Source organism: Rhinoraja longicauda, chromosome 6 (assembly GCF_053455715.1).
Source record: "Rhinoraja longicauda isolate Sanriku21f chromosome 6, sRhiLon1.1, whole genome shotgun sequence".
NCBI lineage: Eukaryota > Metazoa > Chordata > Chondrichthyes > Rajiformes > Arhynchobatidae > Rhinoraja > Rhinoraja longicauda.
Genome location: NC_135958.1, coordinates 3,553,374 through 3,572,969, shown reverse-complemented (window position 1 = coordinate 3,572,969; position 19,596 = coordinate 3,553,374). Strand labels below are relative to the sequence as shown.

Here is a 19,596-nt window from a genome sequence, read left to right as displayed (position 1 = left end):
TAGTCTGGGGTAGACACAAAATGCTGAAGTAACGCAGCGGGACAGGCAGAATCTCTGGAGGGAAGGAATGGGTGACGTTTCGGGTCGAGATCTTTCATCAGACTCAGATTTGTTAGTCTGGGTTCCTTTCTCGATGTTCACACCGTCTAACTGCTCCCATTCACTCATTAATGAGATAACCATGTTTACTGATTATCCCCACGTTATCCTATCAGAGCTAGGGCGGCATAGTGGCGCAGTGGTAGAGCTGCTGCCTTACAGCGCCCGAGACCCGGGTTTTATCCTGACCATGGGTGGTGTCTCTACAGAGTTTGTATGTTCTCCCTGTGACCCTATAGGTTTTAAGTGCTCCGGTTTCCTCCAAAGACGTATAAGTTTGCAGATTAATTTGCTTTTGTAAATTGTCCCTGGTGTGTAGTATAGTGTTAGTGTATGGGGTGATTGCTGTTGTCAAGTCAAGTTTATTTGTCACATACACATACAAGATGTGCAGTGAAATGAAAGTGGCAATGCCTGCGGATTGTGCAAAAAAAGAATTACAGTTACAGCATATAAATTAAAGTTAATATAGAGAAGACAAAATTTAGTTCCTGGAGTTATAAAAGTTAACAGTCCTGATGGCCTGTGGGAAGAAACTCCGTCTCATCCTCTCCGTTTTCACAGCGTGACAGCGGAGGCGCTTGCCTGACCATAGCAGCTGGAACAGTCCGTTGCTGGGGTGGCAGGGGTCCCTCATAATCTTGCTTGCTCTCGATCTACACCTTCTGATGTATAGGTCCTGCAGGGGGGCGAGTGTAATTCCCATGGTGCGTTCTGCCGAACGCACTACTCTCTGCAGGGCCTTCCTGTCCTGGGCAGAGCTGTTCCCAAACCAGACTGATGTTGCTGGACAGGATGCTCTCTACAGCCCCAGAGTAGAAGCATTGAAGGATCCTCAGAGACACTCTGAATTTCCTCAGCTGTCTGGTGGTAAAGGCGCTGCTTTGCCTTACCCACCAGTTACAGTGTGTGTTGTCCATGTCAGATCCTCTTTGATGTGGACTCCCAGGTATTTAAAACTGCTCACCCTATCCACAGTAGACCCATTTATTTTCAGTGGCGTGTACGTCCTTGGATGTTGAGCCCTTCTAAAGTCCACAATCAGCTCCTTAGTTTTTTTGACATTCAAGAGGAGGCTATTGTCCTGACACCAGAGTGCCAGATCAGCCACCTCCTCCCGATAGGCCTTCTCATCGTTGTCGGAGATCCGGCCCACCACCACAGTGTCATCAGCAAACTTGATGATGGAGTTTGAGCTGAACCTGGCCACACAGTTATGTGTGTACAGGGAGTACAGTAGGGGGCTAAGGACGCAACGCTGGGGGGAATCCTATGTTCAGGGTGGCCATGGACTCGGTGGGCTGAAGCGCCTGTTTCTGCACTGAATATCTAAAGTCTAAAGAGACATCGCCTTCCCTTTCCACCCTGTGGCTTTACCAACTTCTTTTGTTCCCTTTTCAGTTCTGACACAGGGTCTTCGGTCTGAAACATTGACTGTTCACCTTTCTTACAGAATCGGCCTGACCAGCTGAGTACTTCTAGCATTTGCTGTTTTTGTTTTACAAATCCATTTGAAAAACGTGCAGCATAGCAACCTACCTGTTATTCCACAAACGCCTATCCATTTCTACTTGGGGTCTTTATACTTACAGAAAAGTTCAACAAAGTTCAGCAAAAAGCACCGTATAATTTCCATATCAAATATACAACGCCACTTTTAAAAAGATGCATCAAATGTTTTGGAAGCATTTTTCCCAAATAGGAAATCTGTTAACAAGTAGGGTAGAGAGGTAATTTGTTATTAAATAGGTTTAGGTAGTTAGTCTTTTTCCCTGGAGTGGAGATGTGTTATACTAGACGGTATAGATTTAAGGTGAGGGAGGGAAAGTTCAAAGGAGATTTACGAGGCAACTTTCTTTTACACAGATAATTTTAGGTGCCTGGAATATACTGCTGGGAGGTGGGTGGGTCGTGGAAACAGATAAGACAGTGACCTTTAATTTACATGGGCACATGAACAGGCAAGGGATGGAAGGATATAGACCATATGCAGTTTATATTGGCATCATGGTCAGCACAGTTACCTTGGGGCAAAGGGCCCATTCCATTATTATACCGTTCTATATTCTCCGTTAAATATGCGTTTCCAAAGAAAAAAATAGTTTTACATTGATATAACCTGCTATTAATTGAGATATATTTCCAAGTGCTAACCATACAGTCTTCATTCATCCTACAATATGCTCATATATCTGCTACTTATATTAATTAAGCAGAAGAATATTAAAAGGGATGGGAGTTGATTTTAGCCTTAAGTGGACAGCGTTTCACTGGCGATTTGAAATCCCTGAGTCTGGAATCTAAGATTTAACCCAAGTTTCACTTGCTATACATTCATTTGGCTCAAATGAAGTTACAATTACACCAAAATAATGGAAACGGATAAAGGGCAAAAATAAACCTGGATAGATTATTTTAGATAAAGTGCTATAAACTCGTGTGTGTTACATTAACGTGGCTGATACTACACAAACTGATACTACCCGCGGATCGCGGGGCTTGGGTCGGCCCGCCGCGGACCTTTCACCGTTCAGCGCGGCCTGGAACGTGGCAACGACACCAGCCTGACCGCGGGAGAGGACAGCAGGGGAGGGGAAAAGACATTCTGGCCTTCCATCACAGTGAGGAGGGGACTGGAGGAGACTCACTGTGATGGATGTTTCTTTTTTTTTGTGTGTTGGTGGGGTTGTGTAATTTGCTTATTTTATTGCTTTTATTGTTGGACTGTGGGTGACTAAATTTCGTCAAAAAAACTTGTTTTTTGGATGACAAATAAAGATATCTTGAATTATTATACATAATTTTACAAGATTTTGAACTACTTTGAAACAAATTGTACGATTTGTTTTTTAAAAAGTGTACTCTTTTCATCAAAGTATGAAACTTTAACAAAGTATTGGTGTAATCATGTTCTTTCATTAATTCCTATTCTCTAGGCAATAAGATATGACAGCCATTACTCAAACACCAAATACTGTCTCTGTCAAATGTTGAGAGATAAATTAGAATCAGCTCAAGGAAAAAAGTTACACGCTGCACAGTCAAATGAGGAGCTTTGGTAAGTACAGAATTTACAGATTGTCGAGGAAACCATGTATCTGTGGTAACTAAGAATCTTTGAATGTGAAAAGAGAGTTGTGTAATTCAAAAAAATAATTTTAATTTAATTCCATTTTAGAAACACTTAAAGTTGAAGGTAGAGGACAGATTTAGTGCATTAGACATGTATAGTGTAGGAAGGAACTGCAGATGACAGCGGTAGAGTTGCTGCTTTACAGCGAATGCAGCGCCGGAGACTCAGGTTCGATCCTGACTACGGGTGCTGTACTGTAAGGAGTTTGTACGTTCTCCCCGTGACCTGCGTGGGTTTTCTCCGAGATCTTCGGTTTCCTCCCACACTCCAAAGACGTACAGGTATGTAGGTTAATTGACTGGGTAAATGTAAAAATTGTCCCTAGTGTGTGTAGGATAGTGTTAGTGTGCGGGGATCGCCGGGCGGTGCGGACTTGGTGGGCCGAAAAGGCCTGTTTCCGCGCTGTATCTGAAATATGAAAAAAAAAAAATATGATGGTTTAAACTGAAGATCGACACGAAATGCTGAAGTAACTCAGCAGACCAGGGAGCATCTTTGGATAGAAGGAATGGGTGACGTTTCGGGTTGAAACATCATCCATTCTTTTTCGCCAGAGATGCTGCCTGTCCCGCTGAGTTACTCCAGCATTTTGGGCCTATCTTCGGTTTAAACCAGCATCTGCAGTTCCTACCTACTCTACTTACCCTCTGACTTGTTTTCAATCAATGTCACATGTCACTGGTCCAGTTGAGTTTCTGGCCCAGAATGTAGGGACTGAACAATGGTAACACCATTGAACAACAACCTGTTTATATTGCTTCCACTTGCCATCTCTCGGTGGTTCAATGGCTCTTTATTATCACATGTACCAAGGTACAGGGAAATTCTTTTTTGCCTACAGATCAGTAAGATTATTGCCATACGTAAGTACAATCCCAGTTAAGTATAGAATGCATAAAAACATCCCACAGTCTATATGCAAAGTCGTCAGGTTTTGGCGCAATTATCAAAATCCCAGCTGCAGATGGACCCGAAAGGCCTGTTGCCTCCATCCGGTAGTCCCGTGAACCGTTGTCCCTCTCCTCGCCCGGCCCTCATCAACCTTTCTGCCCTGGGGAGCCTCCCCCAGCCAACCTTGAGGGCACAGAAGGTAAGACTCCCACGCCCACAAACTCAGAATACCTAAAACATTTCCAATCTCTCTCAGAAAAGCCCAGTCATTTCAGAAAATGCAGACTTTTGGGGCAAAGCTTTGTAAAAATATGCATCTTCACTTCGTTCTTGTCTGCTCCAGCTCTACTTCTAAAATGGTATTTCCAATGGAGAACACATTTTTTGAAAAAGGGCAGCGCAGTGGCGCACGGTAGAGTTGCTGCCTTACAGCGCCAGAGACCCGGGTTCGAACGCGACTACAGGCGTGACTACGGAGTTTGTACGAGCTCCCTGTGACTGCGTTGGTTTTCTCTGGGTGCTCCGGTTTCCTCCCGCACTCCAAAGATGTACACATTTGTAGGTTAATTGGCTTCAGTAAAATTATAAATTGTCCCTAGTGTATAGGATGGTGCCAGTGTATGGGGTGATCGCTGGTCGGCACGGACCTGGTGGGCCGAAGGGCCTGCTTTCGCGCTGCCTCTCTAACGTCTAAGGTAAAGTTCTTGTTCCAGATTCCACCATTGCAATGCAGCTGTATGAATTTCTTTGGAAAAACTATATGTATGTTGTATGTGTTTTTTACAACCCTTTGAAGAACGTGACTTTATTACGGCCCTTGTTTTTGACAAATAGCTTTTTCTGGTTTCATTAAAATACAGTATTTTTTTGGTTAAACTCAATGTACATAAAATCAAGCCCTTGATTGAAAGTCTCATTGTAAAAGCAGCCAATCTGATCCTGGAAACTGGCACAATGCTTCCAAGCTGGCTTAAGCAACTGTTACCATATGTGACTAAACCATATATTGAGATCTATAGTTTAGTCGGCCTTCCGTTCATTAAGCTGCGAACTGACTGGGAAATTAAATCCAAATGAGTCGATGTTTACACCATTTGTTAATGGAGTATTCAGTTCCTGTTGCATGCTGACATCTCACCAAATCAACTGACATTACGTGTGCTCATAGTGCTTTGCTTGAAATTTCTCCTAATACTATAATAGTTTACAGTTGGGCAGTGGAGAATAATGAATATCAAGTTATCTGATTCAGCAGGACTGCTGTGCGAAATAAAAAGGAAACATAACTTTAACTTTTATATTTCTAATAATACCAACAGTATTGATTATTTTTGAAATTGATGTCTAGTTTCTCCAGGTTCAGATTACTTTAACAGTTTTAGTAAACTGACCTGTAAATTAACCAAAGCTACAGCTGATGTATTCAAGCCGTAATGTTGAACTTGGCGCAGGAGAATTATGTTTTCCCCACATCAGGATTTGCTTTCAGTCATCTTTGCCACAGAGCATTTGATTAATATCAGACCCAACGTACCCCATGCTCTTCATTAACACTCAAGTGCAGCAGGGTGCTTTACCTACTGATCTTCAGATGGATACAATTCAACAGCAATTTGCAGTTACTCCATGCCTTTTTTTTAGTTGGCTAATCGTGCTGTAAATCAGTTGGCACATGATCAATGTGTCCAGCCTAAAAACAGGTCCAGAATTGCAAAAGAAAATAAAAATAGAAAAACCTGAACATAAAACCTGTCAACTTGTCTAAAAAGAACTAACATATTGATATTTCTGATGCAAGATCCTTCCACAAAGCTTTCTCAATTTATATTTCACTGCTGTTTTTGCATGTCTATCCTTTCATCATTGAGAGACCGCTAGAACCAAGCTCAGTGCAATTTTCTGAAGGTTATTATCCCTGAAAATAATAAGCAGCTGCTTAGCAATAACTGAACATTTTTGTTGTAAATGTTTGCCTCTATGATCATTTAAAATTATTTTCTCTGAGGTCACATCTAAGAAACTTGTCTAACAATGTAAACCACTCTGATTCTTCACTGTTATTTGGCCACGACTTCTTGAATTTCAGACACATGTACCTTTATCCATGGTCACATTTAGTATTGAATTTACCTATTCTAATGTTGCCCTTTGTGTTTCGTTGTGCTCACAATTTTCTGATAGCATTTTCACATTTGGCCATCAATAGTATTTAAGCAAAAGTAAAAAATTATAAAACTAGCACTTCCAAATAGCTCCAAGAAATTGGAGTTGCATACTGAAGTAGTTCAGAATTAGGATAAACAAGGGACCTTGCCTGTATTTGATGGATTATTAACTATTGAATTATTTTATAACCTAACATTTTAATTGTGGAATCAGTCTCGTTTGGAGATACAGCATGGAAACACACCCTTCGACCAACCATCGCCCACTCCTCCACACTAGTTCTATGTTATCCCATTTTCTAATGCAATCCCTACACACTGGGGGCAATTTACAGAGGCCAATTATCTTCCCAATCCACTTTTGGATATGGGTGGAAACCAGAGCACCCAGAGGAAACCCAGCTGACCACCCATTTGCTGAATTGGGACATAGAACAGGGCAGCACGGGGATGGACCCTTCGGCCCACAATGTCTGTGCCAAACATGATGCCTATTTAAACTGATTTAATCTGCCTGTACTTGTTGTCTGCACTCACTATTGCCTTGATCTCATCTGCTCCACATCTGGGGACCATAATCGATTGATGGGGGCATCCAGAAAAAAAGTCTTGCCCCATTCATCTTCATTTGTAAAAGTTATCAATATATTTCAGCTATTCAGAAGCATTTAAAAGGTGTTAAAATCGGATAAAAGGTTATAATATGAAATCATTTTTCAAAAACATAAATAATAATCGTACAACAAATAAACAAATTTAAACAAGGAAAAACATTAACATTAAAAGAAGTATTACTTGCCTTATATTTCTTCTCGTAGTTCTACAATCCCTATTCCATTGAACAGCTGATCCCACGCCAAGGCTAACGGCACAGATGTGCAGTCAAAATGTGCAGGAAGGAACTGCAGATGCTGGTTTACACCGACGTCTTGACCCGAAACGTCACCTATTTATTTTCTCCAGAGATGCTTCCTGTCCCACTGAGTTACTCCAGCATTTTGTGTCTACCACAGTAAGTGCAGACTTCCAAAGATAGGTGGCAGCACAGTGGCAGAGCTGGGGGATCTGCCTCACAGTACCAGAGACCCAGATTCAATCCTGACCTTAGTTGCTATCTGTGTGGAGTTTGCATTGTTGTCCTGTGAAGGCATTGTTTTCCTTCAGGTCCCAAATACGTGCAGATTGGTGGCCATTGTAAATCGCCCCTTAGTGTATGTTAGCGAGTGGTGGAATCTGGGTGAATTGATAAAAATGTGTGGAGATTTTTTTAAAAATTGGATTAATGAAGGATTTGTGTAACTGGGTGGTTGATGGTCGACGCGGACTCAGCAGGCTAATGGGCCTTCTGTTTCCATGTATCTCCCTTTAACTCTTAACTAAGAATGGGAAACTTCAGCAAGTTCCTGCCACGTTTTAGAGCCAAGCTGAGGACAACCAGAAAGTGGCTGTGAGATTGCAGTCAATAAATTCAGGACCTCCATGTGAAAATCCAGCAAAATCTAGGGGTGATGTTGGGAGGTGGTAGTTGTGAGGATGAGAGGATTCTGCAATGATAACTACTTTTGTAAATTAATGAACCACAGTTGCCATCTAATGGCACAGATAGCAAATTACAAGCTGGCTTGATTTAATATTACCTAGAGATAAATAAAAAATGCTGGAATAACTCAGCAGGTCAGGTACCATCTTTGGAGAAAATGTACAGAATATGTTTCAGGTTGGGTCCAAGTTACTCCAGCATTTTGTGTCCATCTTTGGTATAAACCAGCATCTGCAGTTCCTTTTTATTTTACATCAATATTGTCAAATCTTGGTTTAATCTTGCTCTTTGCTTCATCACATGGTCCCATTATTTATTTCATGACTTCAATTTTATTTAGTTTAACATAGCTGCATCTTAGCTATTTAAAATCTTTCTTAGATTTAATATGAGAATTTTCTGTAATTTATGTTCAAACGTTCAAACAATTTCTCACTTTGGTTTATTTGAAGAACTAGCACTTTCTAATGCAATTGCAAAACCCCTTAAAATGAGCATTACTACTGTGAGAAAAATGCAAGATTTAAAAAATATACACGTTGTTTTCTTGTGATTGACATTTGGGTCTCGACCTAAAACGTCACCCATTCATTCTCTCCAGAGATCTTGCCTGTCCCGCTGAGTTACTCCAGCCTTTTCTGTCTATTTTCTATATTAGCTGTTTATTAGCAAGCAAAACAATGAATATCATAGAGGTTGACATGGTGGTTTGAATCATGGTCACATGCAGTAACATGGTTTAGTTTTATACCTGTCGGATTAGCTTTTGGGATTTTGTGAGGTCGAACCATGTTGGTTTGGGAAAACCCACGTGGTCACAGGGAGTATTCACAGACAGCACCAGTGGTCAGGATCGAACCTGGGTCTCTGGCGCTGTGGGGCAGTAGCTCCACCGATGAGCGCCACTGTGCATAGTGTGTGATTGATATATTATATAATTGGGTCACTGAGGCCAAGGACTGATCTCTGTCGGCATAGCATTGTGAGAAACTGCTCATCTGCTCTGCAGTTGCAAAGAAGCTGAGCAGTCACTTCTGGTTTTGTGCCCCTCCCTGTTCCTCTGGGCTACCTACTCCTACCAGGTTGGAAGGAAGAAGGCTGCGATTGGGAATAATGGTGTGTGTTGGATGAATGGACGGAGAGCCTTCATTGAGGGGAACCATGAGGGAAAGGCAAAACATGAGAATGAGAGTTAAGTGTGAGTGGCATTAGGACAGTTAGGGAAGTGAGGAAGAAAATATAAAGGAATGACTTTGCTTGCAAGGTGAATTGGTGTGAGGAAGGCTGAGATGAGCTAAACTCGAGAAAGCAGATTGAGCGTGGTTGGAATAGTACAGGATATGGGTGAGTGTGCCACCTTGCACACTTTACCTGATCCGATTAGGTCGCTGAAATGTTTTTGGCACTAAATCCATGAGCGTGGAACCATGCTCCTGCTGCTAACATCACTGACAATCTCAACCACTCCTCCTTACAAACACTGGCAGATTACCTCTGTTTACACATACAGCTCCATTATCAAATTCAGTAAGGTATTGTGAAAATGAGCATAAACTGTTGAATGTCTGCACTGCATTCTGTCAATTCTTTGTCACCTTCCAGAATCCATCAAACATCATTTTGAATTGTCCCCCTACCTTATGGAGTTAGAATGGCCTTCTCTGTGCCGTTATCAAGTTTGCAAGGATGAGATTTCTAGATTTTGTACCTAATAAGAAATTGAGAGACTGGGGATTAGTGCAAGAAAGTAGTGCTGATGTGAAAGATCAGGCATAATTTTATTCAATGGCAGTATGGGGGCAGAAGAACCAAATGGCCTGTTCCTGCTCCAGGTTCTTGTGTTTGGTGGAATTGGGAAATGCATTAATACAAAAACTCGGTTAATTAACTGCTGACACAAGCTGATGACAGGAAGACTGCACATAGAGTCATAGAGGCAAACATCGTGGGAACGGGCCCTTCGGCCCAACTTGCCCGCGCACCCAATATGTCCCATCTATCTGCCTGCCTTTGTTCCAGACTTACTTCAAAATGTTCTGAATATTACCAGTTCATCCCACCCATTCAACACCCCTTCCATCACATCCGTAGCTTAGAATTCTAACTCTGTAGTTAAGAAAACAACACAGCTGGGGTGATTTGCTGTCCATGACCTTAACTGGTCTCTGCCCTCAGCTGCTTTTCACCTTATTTAGGCTTTCCATTTGAGGTGTTTAGATAATTTCAATGTTAAATACTGGCTAAAAACTATATCCAAGAATTACAACAAGAGGAAGTGGACATGTGAACAAGATGTTTCGTTGTACAATCCAAATACATTTAAGCAACAGGAACAACATTAAACATCACACTGATGGAAAGCCCTCATTTAATGCGTCACGGAGTGTGAATTTTACACACAGCAATATTTATGTCTCAACCACTATCAGAAAACAGGAAAAAATGATCATCAGTGTTTTTTGGAAAAAAATCTCTAAAAATCTTCCCCAAAAATATTGTTTCAATTTTGCCTAAATCCATGTTGTAATTCTGTCACATAAACTGATTGAACCAATAAATCTAAAGGAAAACAAATTGTACTTGCTCATTTTTTAATTTCCATTCAATTTATTGCCCACACGAAAAGACTTTCCAATTGTACTGCCAGTGATCAAAAGGTTGAATAAACAACAAACTTCTGAATGTTACAGAAAATCACGATCTGGATCACGTCAATGTTTTTGGACTGCAGGCGACCAGGGTCATTACAAAGGTAAATGCCACAGCCAGTGTGTGCACATGGCCTTTGGCCTGTTTTGGAGTTGATAATGCTAGTCAGAGCACCAAGATCAGTTTGAAGAAGGGTCCCAGCCTGAAACATCACTTACCTACCCACGTTCTTCAGAGATGCTGCCTGACCCAGCAATTTTGTCTTTTTTTAATAAACCGGCATCTGCAGTTCCTTGTTTCAACACCAAGAGCACACCTTTGATCTTCAAGTTAACCAGGAGAACTTTTGTGTTAATTGAAGAGGGGAAATGGGCATTGGTGAAAAGAAATACCAACCTGCCGCCATCATTCTTTAACATTAGTGTCAGCAACCAGTTTGCACTGGTGGAACTGGGATGGCAGACTGGTAAAGCACAATCCCTGCAGGAGTGTGGTAAGGGAGCCGCAGTCACCCTCCAAGGCTGGACACTTGGCAGAAGAATGCCAGAAAACTCCGTAAGAAACATTCTCTGTTGTCAATAAATAACTGCACTTTGCGGAAGTCCAGAATTCTAGCGAATCTGTGTTTCCCACCCTATGTATTCCTGTACAGAAGGAAAAGAGGATGAAGTCTCCTGCTTTTGCCTATGAACTTGGGTGACTTTCCTAAAGCAGCAACCTTTGAGATGTGGCTTAACTCGGTAGAAGCAGCCTGGAATAATCCTGAGGTTGTGCAGCTATGAGTGGCCATGAATTTAGCCTTGACAGGCAGACAGTCCAGACCTGTGCACTTGCTTGTGTTTGTGCTCAACAAGGAGTTTCTCAGTGAAGCACAACGTGTCTCGACATTGTTGTTTAGAGAGTTCTACATCTGAGCAAGGATGTCTGGAAATCCCGACAGGATAAGATTTTGGATAATGAGCCCAATTGTAGCTCCTTTAATATTCCACCCCGTCCTACAGCTCTTCCCCGTGTGAGATGCCTGTGGTTCAGTTCTGTGCCATCCAGTAAAAAAAGTTTGAGTTGCAGACTAATCCCTATAGGAGATCATTTTTAATTGCAGAAATGTGTCATGATGCAAGCCACAAGGAATGTTTAGACCTGGTGTGAGGGGTGTGTGGAGTGAGCAGTGAAGTTGCAGAGTGCCGTGAAGCAGCTTGAAGACTTCCTTAGAAGGCTTAGGATGTTCAGCATGTCCCCAACAACTCTCACCAACTTCTACAGTTGCACAGTGGAAAGCATTTTTATCAGGATGCATCACAGCATGGCTTGGGAACAGCTCCATCCAAGACCACAAGAAATTGCAGAGTTGTGGAAGTACCCCAGACCATCACACAAACCAACCACCCTTCCATTGACCCCCATCTACACTTCACGCTGTCTCGCAAGGCCACCAGCGTAATCAAGGACCAGTCTCATCCCTGTCACTCCCTCTTCTCCCCTCTCCCATCAGGCAAGAGGTGCAGAAGTTTGAAAATGCAAACCACCAGATTCCGGGACAGTTTCTTCCCAGCTGATATCAGGCAACTGATCCATCTAGAGAGTGATCCTGGCCTCACATCTACCTCACTGGAGACCTTCGAACTGTCTTTAATCGGACTTTACAGGAATGATCTTCCACTATATGTTATATCCTATATCCTGTATCTACACTGTGGACATGTTGATTGTAATCATGTATAGTCTTTTCACTGACTGGATAGGGCACAACACAAAGCTTTTCACTGTACCTCGGTACACGTGACAATAATAAACTAAACTAAATTTGACAAACTGCTCATTCTTTGAGCAAATAAGAACTGTTGCCTTTCATACCGCTGAGATAGAACGACATGCTGGCAACTAATTTGTTTGTTGCATTATTATTTATGTTATTTGGGCGAGTTCTACGCAAGCACGTTTTTCTACTGCTAATGAAAATCTCACTGGAAATTGAATTGCATGCCTGGCACGAAGAGATCCTGATAATGGGATCACAGAATGAAGATCGTTTCTCTCCGATTATCAAATGCATAGCAATCTTTTTGCTTTGTGAGGGGGTAATTTAGTTTAGTTTTGTTTAGAGATACGCGGAAACGCCCTTTGGCCCACCGGGTCCGCACCGACCAGCAATCCCCACACATTAACATTATCCGACACCCACTAGGGACAATTTTTACTTTTACCAAGCCAATTAACCTACAAACCTGCACATCTTGGAGTGTGGGAGGAAACCAAAGATCTCGGTGAAAACCCACGCTGGTCACGGGGAGAACGTACAAACTCCATACAGACAGCACTCGTAGTCGGGATGGAACCCGGGACTCCGGCGATGCATTCACTGCAAGGCAGCAACTCTACCACTTAAGTGATTTCTTTGTCAGGCAGCATTGTAGCACAGTTGGTAGAGCTGCTGCCTCAGAACCAGAGACCCGAGTTCCATCCTGACCTCAGGTGCTGTTGTGTGGAGTTAGCATGTTCACTCTGTGACTGCATGGGTTTACTCTGCGTGCTCCGGTTGCCTCCCACATCACAAAGACATGTAGGTTTGCAGGTTAATTGGCCTGTGTAAAATTGGCCCCAGTGTGTAGGGAGTGGATGAGAAAGTGGGATAACATAGAACTAGTGTGAACAAGTGATCACTGGTCGACATGGACTCGGTGAGCCGAAGGGCCTGTTTCTATGCTGTGTCTCTAAGCTAAACTAAATTCTCATAGCAGTAAAAAATGAAAAATTTGTTGAATATTGATAATATAACTTGTTAAAACAATTGTTTTTGTAACTAATATTAAAGACCATTCGTTGATTGTGGCTGGATTCTAATACAGTGAGGCTTTTGAAATGATCGACTTTTACAAAGAAGTTATGGCTGACTTGGAGACAAAAAGGGATCAACTGAAATCAAGAGATCAAGGGAAATCAGAACAAAATCCTGAGGATAAAGAATACACTGATACCATACAAATGGCTGTCAGATTCAACAGGTAAGCAACAAAGTATTACATTTGTTGGAACGGGGATGGTGATTGTTCACAGTATGTACATGTACTTCAATATTTATGTAAATTTAGATTTAGATATGCATGCAAACACATTTACTTTCAGAATGGTTGTTTTATTGTAACACTGTTTCAAAATATAATTCCCATAGTGGGTTGAAAAGTGTAGACCCCCCCCCCCCCGGGCAAACTTTATATTATGAAAGTGAAAGAAATAACTACTTAATATCATCAGGGCTTTCTCATGATAACACGTTTTTAATCATGCATCAATTATGTGGAATGATTTAATGAAGGAGTAAGTAATTAGATGGCCCTGGTGTCTTTGTGTAGTAAACTCTTGAAAACCCCACACACGCAGTGTCCCTGTGCAAGCAGGCATCTAATCAGTTCCAAACACGGGGCTGATTAATTGTAAAAGACCAATAAATGTTTTATCAGCTTTGAATCAAATTGGATTCTTTCGGTATCTCAATATAAATTAAGTAGGAAAATAACTGCAGATGCTGGTACAAATCGAAGGTACCACAAAAAGCTGGAGTAACTCAGCGGGTCAGGCAGCATCTCAGGAGAGAAGGAATGGGTGACGTTTCAGGTCGAGACACTTCTTCAGACTGAATATAAATTAAGATTACTCAGATGAACTTTGTTAAATCTCCCTCAGATTTTATTTTCTTAATTTTATATTCTTAAATTTTGGTTTCCTCATCAGGCACAGTTGGTTCAGAGAGGGTCAAGATGTTTAGTTGTTGGTTAGGTTGGAAAGCCTACGATCTTTCCCCTTTAGAGTGTAGTTTTTTTCAAAATGCTTTTGTAATTTTCACCCAAACTAAACAGAATATATCAGGAGGAAAGGGAATAAGGAAAATAAAAAAGTTTCAAGAGAAATTGGTAATTCCTATCAATGGTTGTATTTATTTAGAATGGAAAATATAATTTAACAAGTCTAATAATAATTTCCCACAGTGGTAGACAATAGACAATAGGTGCAGGAGTAGGCCATTTGGCCCTTCGATCCAGCACCACCATTCAATGTGATCATGGCTGATCATTCTCAATCAAGATTGGTACATCAAGATTGTTTGGTAATATATGGGCTGTTGTAGGAAAGTCCTTGTTTCAGTTAAACTCCACAGCATTCCATAGCTACTGCTTTCCTTATACATTACGTACATACATACATGCACATATGAATCACGTCAACAGATACATGAACATTCATATCTGTAAACACACATATGCAAACAATGCATTTGCTCGCACAGCTGCACATAAACGCATGCACAAAGGGACACATATGCATACGCGCACATTTTCGCTGACTTACTGTGTCTGAACTGAGGGAGCACTCTAGTGCCAATCTTGTTGGGTTCCTTTTCCTGATCATCAGCCACTCCTAGAAAGAATAGGAATGCAAAGTCAGCATTCTGTGGATGTTATGCTCATCCGAAAGTGCCCATGAACTGCAACAATGAAGAATGTGAAGCCAAAGGAATACTTAAGCCTTAGAAATTGATTGCTGATCAAAGTTCCTGTCAGTTGAACAAACCTACTATTTTCCTGAATTTGGGCAATGAAATGTATTTCCTGGCTGAGGCACCACCCGTGTGTATATGCTATGTGGCTTAAGGCTGAGTCAAAGATACTGATTTGATAAGCTGTGAGGATGGGAAAGTTACACTTCCCTGTCTTGGCAATGGAGAACCTTTTCCACTGTTTGCTGCATCCAGCGTGGGGTAATAATGTCATTCCTTCACACTGCACATCAATCATTGCCGGAAGGCAGATTGCACTAGCTTTCTCTTTAAATGAAGAGTTTATCAAATTAATTGCAATAGTTGTGTTAGTGAAGGAAAAGCTTGAGTGGACCTGGTACAAAACAAACAGGAGGAAAGAGCTGCTGGAATGTAGGAGTAGCTGGTGCCTGTGGCAGTCGTCCACTAACCATTTTTCCATCATTCTTCATGTTTTCCAACTGGCAGCAGGAACGCTTTGGCAGATTTAAGTGCAATTTAACGGGAATTGTAAGTCGCAATAGTTTGCCAAAAAATGCAAGCACTTTGTCTTAAAAGATAGTTGCACAACATCCATAAACGGTACGATGCGATACGATAAAACTTTATTCATTCCCGGAGGGAAGTTGGTCTGTCAACAGTCACAGCACACAACAAGGTGCACGGAAACTTGACATTAAAATTAAATTAAAAGTGAGGGAAAAACAAAAAGAAAAAGACAAAAACAAAAACAAAAAGACTGGGGCAGGTATAGGCTGTGTACAAAATCTAACTATATATCCAATGAGTTCAGTGAGTATGTTAATAAAAATATTTGGCTTTTCTTTTGTCAGCCCAGCAATTTATCGTAATATTGTAAAATGAAAATAATTTTTCACTGTTTACATTTCAAGCAACTGTTGTGTGAAGTTTGTGTTTGTTTTTTCAAGGCGCGAGCACCCTCCTCAGATCACGCCCAAAATGATCTTACTTGAATGGTGTCGAAAACAAAAGCTTCCTCAACCAGTGTACGAGACAGTAAGTTGTAAACCAATGGTTTTAACCAAAGTAACCCTTGCCTTACTTCTCTCTCCGTCCCTCCCCCACCCTAGTCATCCTGCTAGTTTCACTATTGGCATGCGTACATCCCTTCGTTATCACCTCTACCGCAGTCAACAATGGAACATTGCGGGCTCCACCTTTTCATGGTCATCGGTGCTGGTTCTGATTTGTTCTGAATTTTTTCATTCCTCTAGTTTCCCTCTCCCCAGACTCTCAATCTGATGAAGAGTTCTAACCCAAAACGTTGCCTGTCCATATTCTCCAGGGATGCTGCCTGACACACTGAGTTAGTTCAGCATTTTGTGTCTATCTTTGGTATAAACCAGCATCTGCAGTTCTTTGTTATTACAATCTGGTAACCAAACTGGTTTAAAAATAAAATACTGCAGATGCTGTGAATCTGAAATAAAAACAGAAAAACGGACAAACATTTAATATGGCTGAATCTACAAAGAAACAACAGAGACAACCACAACAGAGTTAACATTTCAGTTTCTTCAAAATTAGAGGAGGCAATCTTTTTTGTCTGTTCTCCTTGGCTCTGACTGGCACAAAAATTCAGTCTGTAACCTTTCCACAAATGAGCTTGATGAAGGTATCACAAAATGCTGGAGTAACTCAGCAGGTCAGGCGGCATGTCAGGAGAGAAGGAATGTGTGACGTTTCGGATCAAGACCCTTCAAGGAGGGTCTCGACCCGAAACTTCACCCATTCCTTCTCTCCTGAGATGCTGCCTGACCTGCTGAGTTATTCCAGCTTTTTGTGATACCTTTGATTTGTACCAGCATCTGCAGTTATTTTCCTACACAACTTGATGACTTGAAAGTGTTCAGCATTTTCTTTTTTTTTTAATCAAATGTCGTGCTTAGTATCACCCTCACTGGCTATCTAACTGGATGCAAAATCAAAGTACCATCGATGGTGGATATTGGACACAAGAAAAACCCAACATTTTTTTGCTAAACAGGATGTCTTGTTGTGTTTTAGGTTAAAAGGACTTTGTATGGATTATTTAACAATGGCTTTGCTCTGTGCTTAGGTACAGAGACCATCAGACAGGTTATTTAACTCAGTTGTGACAGTGGCAGACCAAAAGTACAGATCCTCTTGTTGGTAAGTGACATTGACTTTCTGTCTCACTGAATTTTAACTCTCCCGCACCGAATTTAAACTAAATGTAACCAAGTATAAGCACCGCCAATTTTGATTCAATCCACAATTTGAAATTGGTAGCAGAGTGACGCAGCGGTAGAGTTGCTGCCTTACAGCACCAGAGACCCGAGTTTGATCCTGACTGTGGGTGCTGTCTACATGGAGTTTGTACCTTCTCCCTGTGACTGCGTGGGTTTTTTCTGGGTGCTCCGGTTTCCTCTCATATTCCAAAGATGTGAAGTTTAGTAGGTTATTTGGCTTCTGTAAACTGCCACTAGTTTTCGAATGCAAAATTGGGATAACATAGAACTAGTGTACGGAGCGGACTCAGTGGGCCAAAGGGCCCGGTTCCACTCTGTATCTCTAAACCTAACCTATTTACGAATAAAAACGGCTGAAGGAAAACCAAATCTTGCAAACATTTGAATCAGTTAAGGAAACTCTGCTAAAGATGAGTCAATAAACTTACTCCTGGATAATAATTATTCGCTGCTGTGGACATTTCTTTCTGGAAACGTTTACTTCGCAATGCAGAGATTTCATTCCAGCTGCATTCTTTGAAAGATTTGGGTCCATAGCCACGTATTTTGCAAGGCACCTCCTGATGTTGAACAAAAGGAAACTATTGGATACAAGGAACTGCAGACACTGGTTTACAAAAAAAGGCATAAATTGCTGGAGTAACTTAGTGGATCAGGCATTATCTCTGGAGAGCATGCCAAAGACGTACAGGTATGTAGGTTAATTGGCTGGGTAAATGTAAAAATTGTCCCTAGTGGGTGTAGGATAGTGTTAATGTGCGGGGATCGCTGGGCGGCACGGACTTGGAGGGCCGAAAAGGCCTGTTTCCGGCTGTATATATATGATATGATATGATAAGTAACGTTAGGAAAATGGATAGGAAATTATTCTGCCTTTCATGTGAGATAATCAAAGATCATGATTATATTTCGAAAGCTATCTAAATGGAGCTGCTTCCTGAGGCAATTCCTCATAGCCGAGGGTGATGTGTAACCACCCCAGTTCCATCAGTGCCAAACTGGCTGCTGTCACCAAAGTTAAAAACTGATGGGGGCAGGTTGGTAGAGACCTTCCTTTTGCTGATATTTGCTGTAAGGCCCATTCTCACACATGCTGGACATTTCCCTTTTCTCCAGTAGAATAGCTCCATCATTTGGTAATTTAATGGATTCTAGGTGCACCTATCCAATTCGAAAGATCGATGGAAGTGTTAGGCAATGTTGCAACTTTGTTTGACACCAGTTTGCACTGAGGTTAGATTTGCCCTTTACTAAGATTATAACATGCACCCCATCATTTGACAGATGTATGGTGGAGATGAAATTCTGCGAGCATCCAAATTAAGGAAATCTCTCTCTGTGACTGTCAAAGCTTTTTGTACACCAAGAAAAGGCCACATCTTGAGGTTGGTGGCTGGTCCCTGCATTTTTCATGCACGGTAAAAATCACGTCCGCTGTGCCTCATGATGGGATGAGATCTAGACTGTGATTTGGAGAGCAGCTCTTGGGCCACTGGGATGAGATGACGAGTGAGGTCCCCGGTGATTACTTTTCTGTGGCAGACAGCAGGAAAGCCTTGTGTAGTTAGCACATTCAGATTTGGCTCCTTTGCTGAAGATGGTTAAGAACAAAAACTTATTAAGGATGGTAGGACAGTCAGCGCCCTCTGGAAGAATCCTTAACAGGGGTTTGATCATCATGAACAGCCTTGATTCCTTTCTGCAGAATATATCACGTATGGTCTTGCCTCTTTTCCAACCAACGAAAGGATGCAATGGCTTTGTGCCGTTGGAAAAGCGATGCAAAGTTCCGGAACCTGGCGGAGAACAACTCTGCTCACAAATTCTCAACCTCATCCCCCACATCTGAGAAGAAGACATGCCAAGGGACCTCGGAGGCACTTAGACATATAACAGCTAGAGAACAGACTGTCCTGAAACGTACAATTACAAATGTCACTTCATGCTAGTAAGAATATATTTATTAAATGTTTTCAATCAGTGATTAAATATTGTGAAACCATGGACACAAATGAACCACATGTTTTTATAAAAGGAAGGTTACAACGGTGTCAGACAACTCCAAATGCTTAAATTTTTGAGAAATTGGCATCAAATAAGGCACCACGATTTACTTACAAAGGAAAAGCAGAGAGAAAATAGGAACGAACAATGTTGGTTTTGTCAGTGGTGACACGGACTGTGAGGGCCAGTTCTAAGGTGTTAGCAGCACAGTGGTGCAGCAGTTGAGTTGCTGCCTCGCAGCGCCAGAGACCCGGGTTCATCCCGTCTGTACAGAGTTTGTGCATTCTCCCTGTGACCGCGTGGGTTTTCTCCAGGTGTTCCGGTTTCCTCCTATGTTCCAAAGCATTCAG

At 41.7% G+C, this 19,596-nt stretch overlaps 1 protein-coding gene across 5 annotated transcripts in view; it reads left to right on the top strand.

The window, feature by feature from the left end:
- The window catches only part of dus2 (dihydrouridine synthase 2), a 62,968-nt gene that overhangs the window by 36,787 nt on the left and 6,585 nt on the right, over window positions 1–19,596 (top strand). For 3 of the 5 annotated variants that reach the window (XM_078400368.1, XM_078400366.1, XM_078400367.1), the window contains 4 exons: window positions 3,036–3,157; window positions 13,324–13,479; window positions 15,938–16,025; window positions 17,089–17,162. In XM_078400368.1, coding sequence (XP_078256494.1) covers window positions 3,036–3,157; window positions 13,324–13,479; window positions 15,938–16,025; window positions 17,089–17,162 — 440 coding nt within the window. Of the gene's footprint in view, window positions 1–3,035; window positions 3,158–13,323; window positions 13,480–15,937; window positions 16,026–17,088; window positions 17,163–18,947; window positions 19,191–19,596 lie in introns of all 5 variants that reach the window. The other 2 variants (XR_013547362.1, XM_078400369.1) reach the window with 2 other exon arrangements.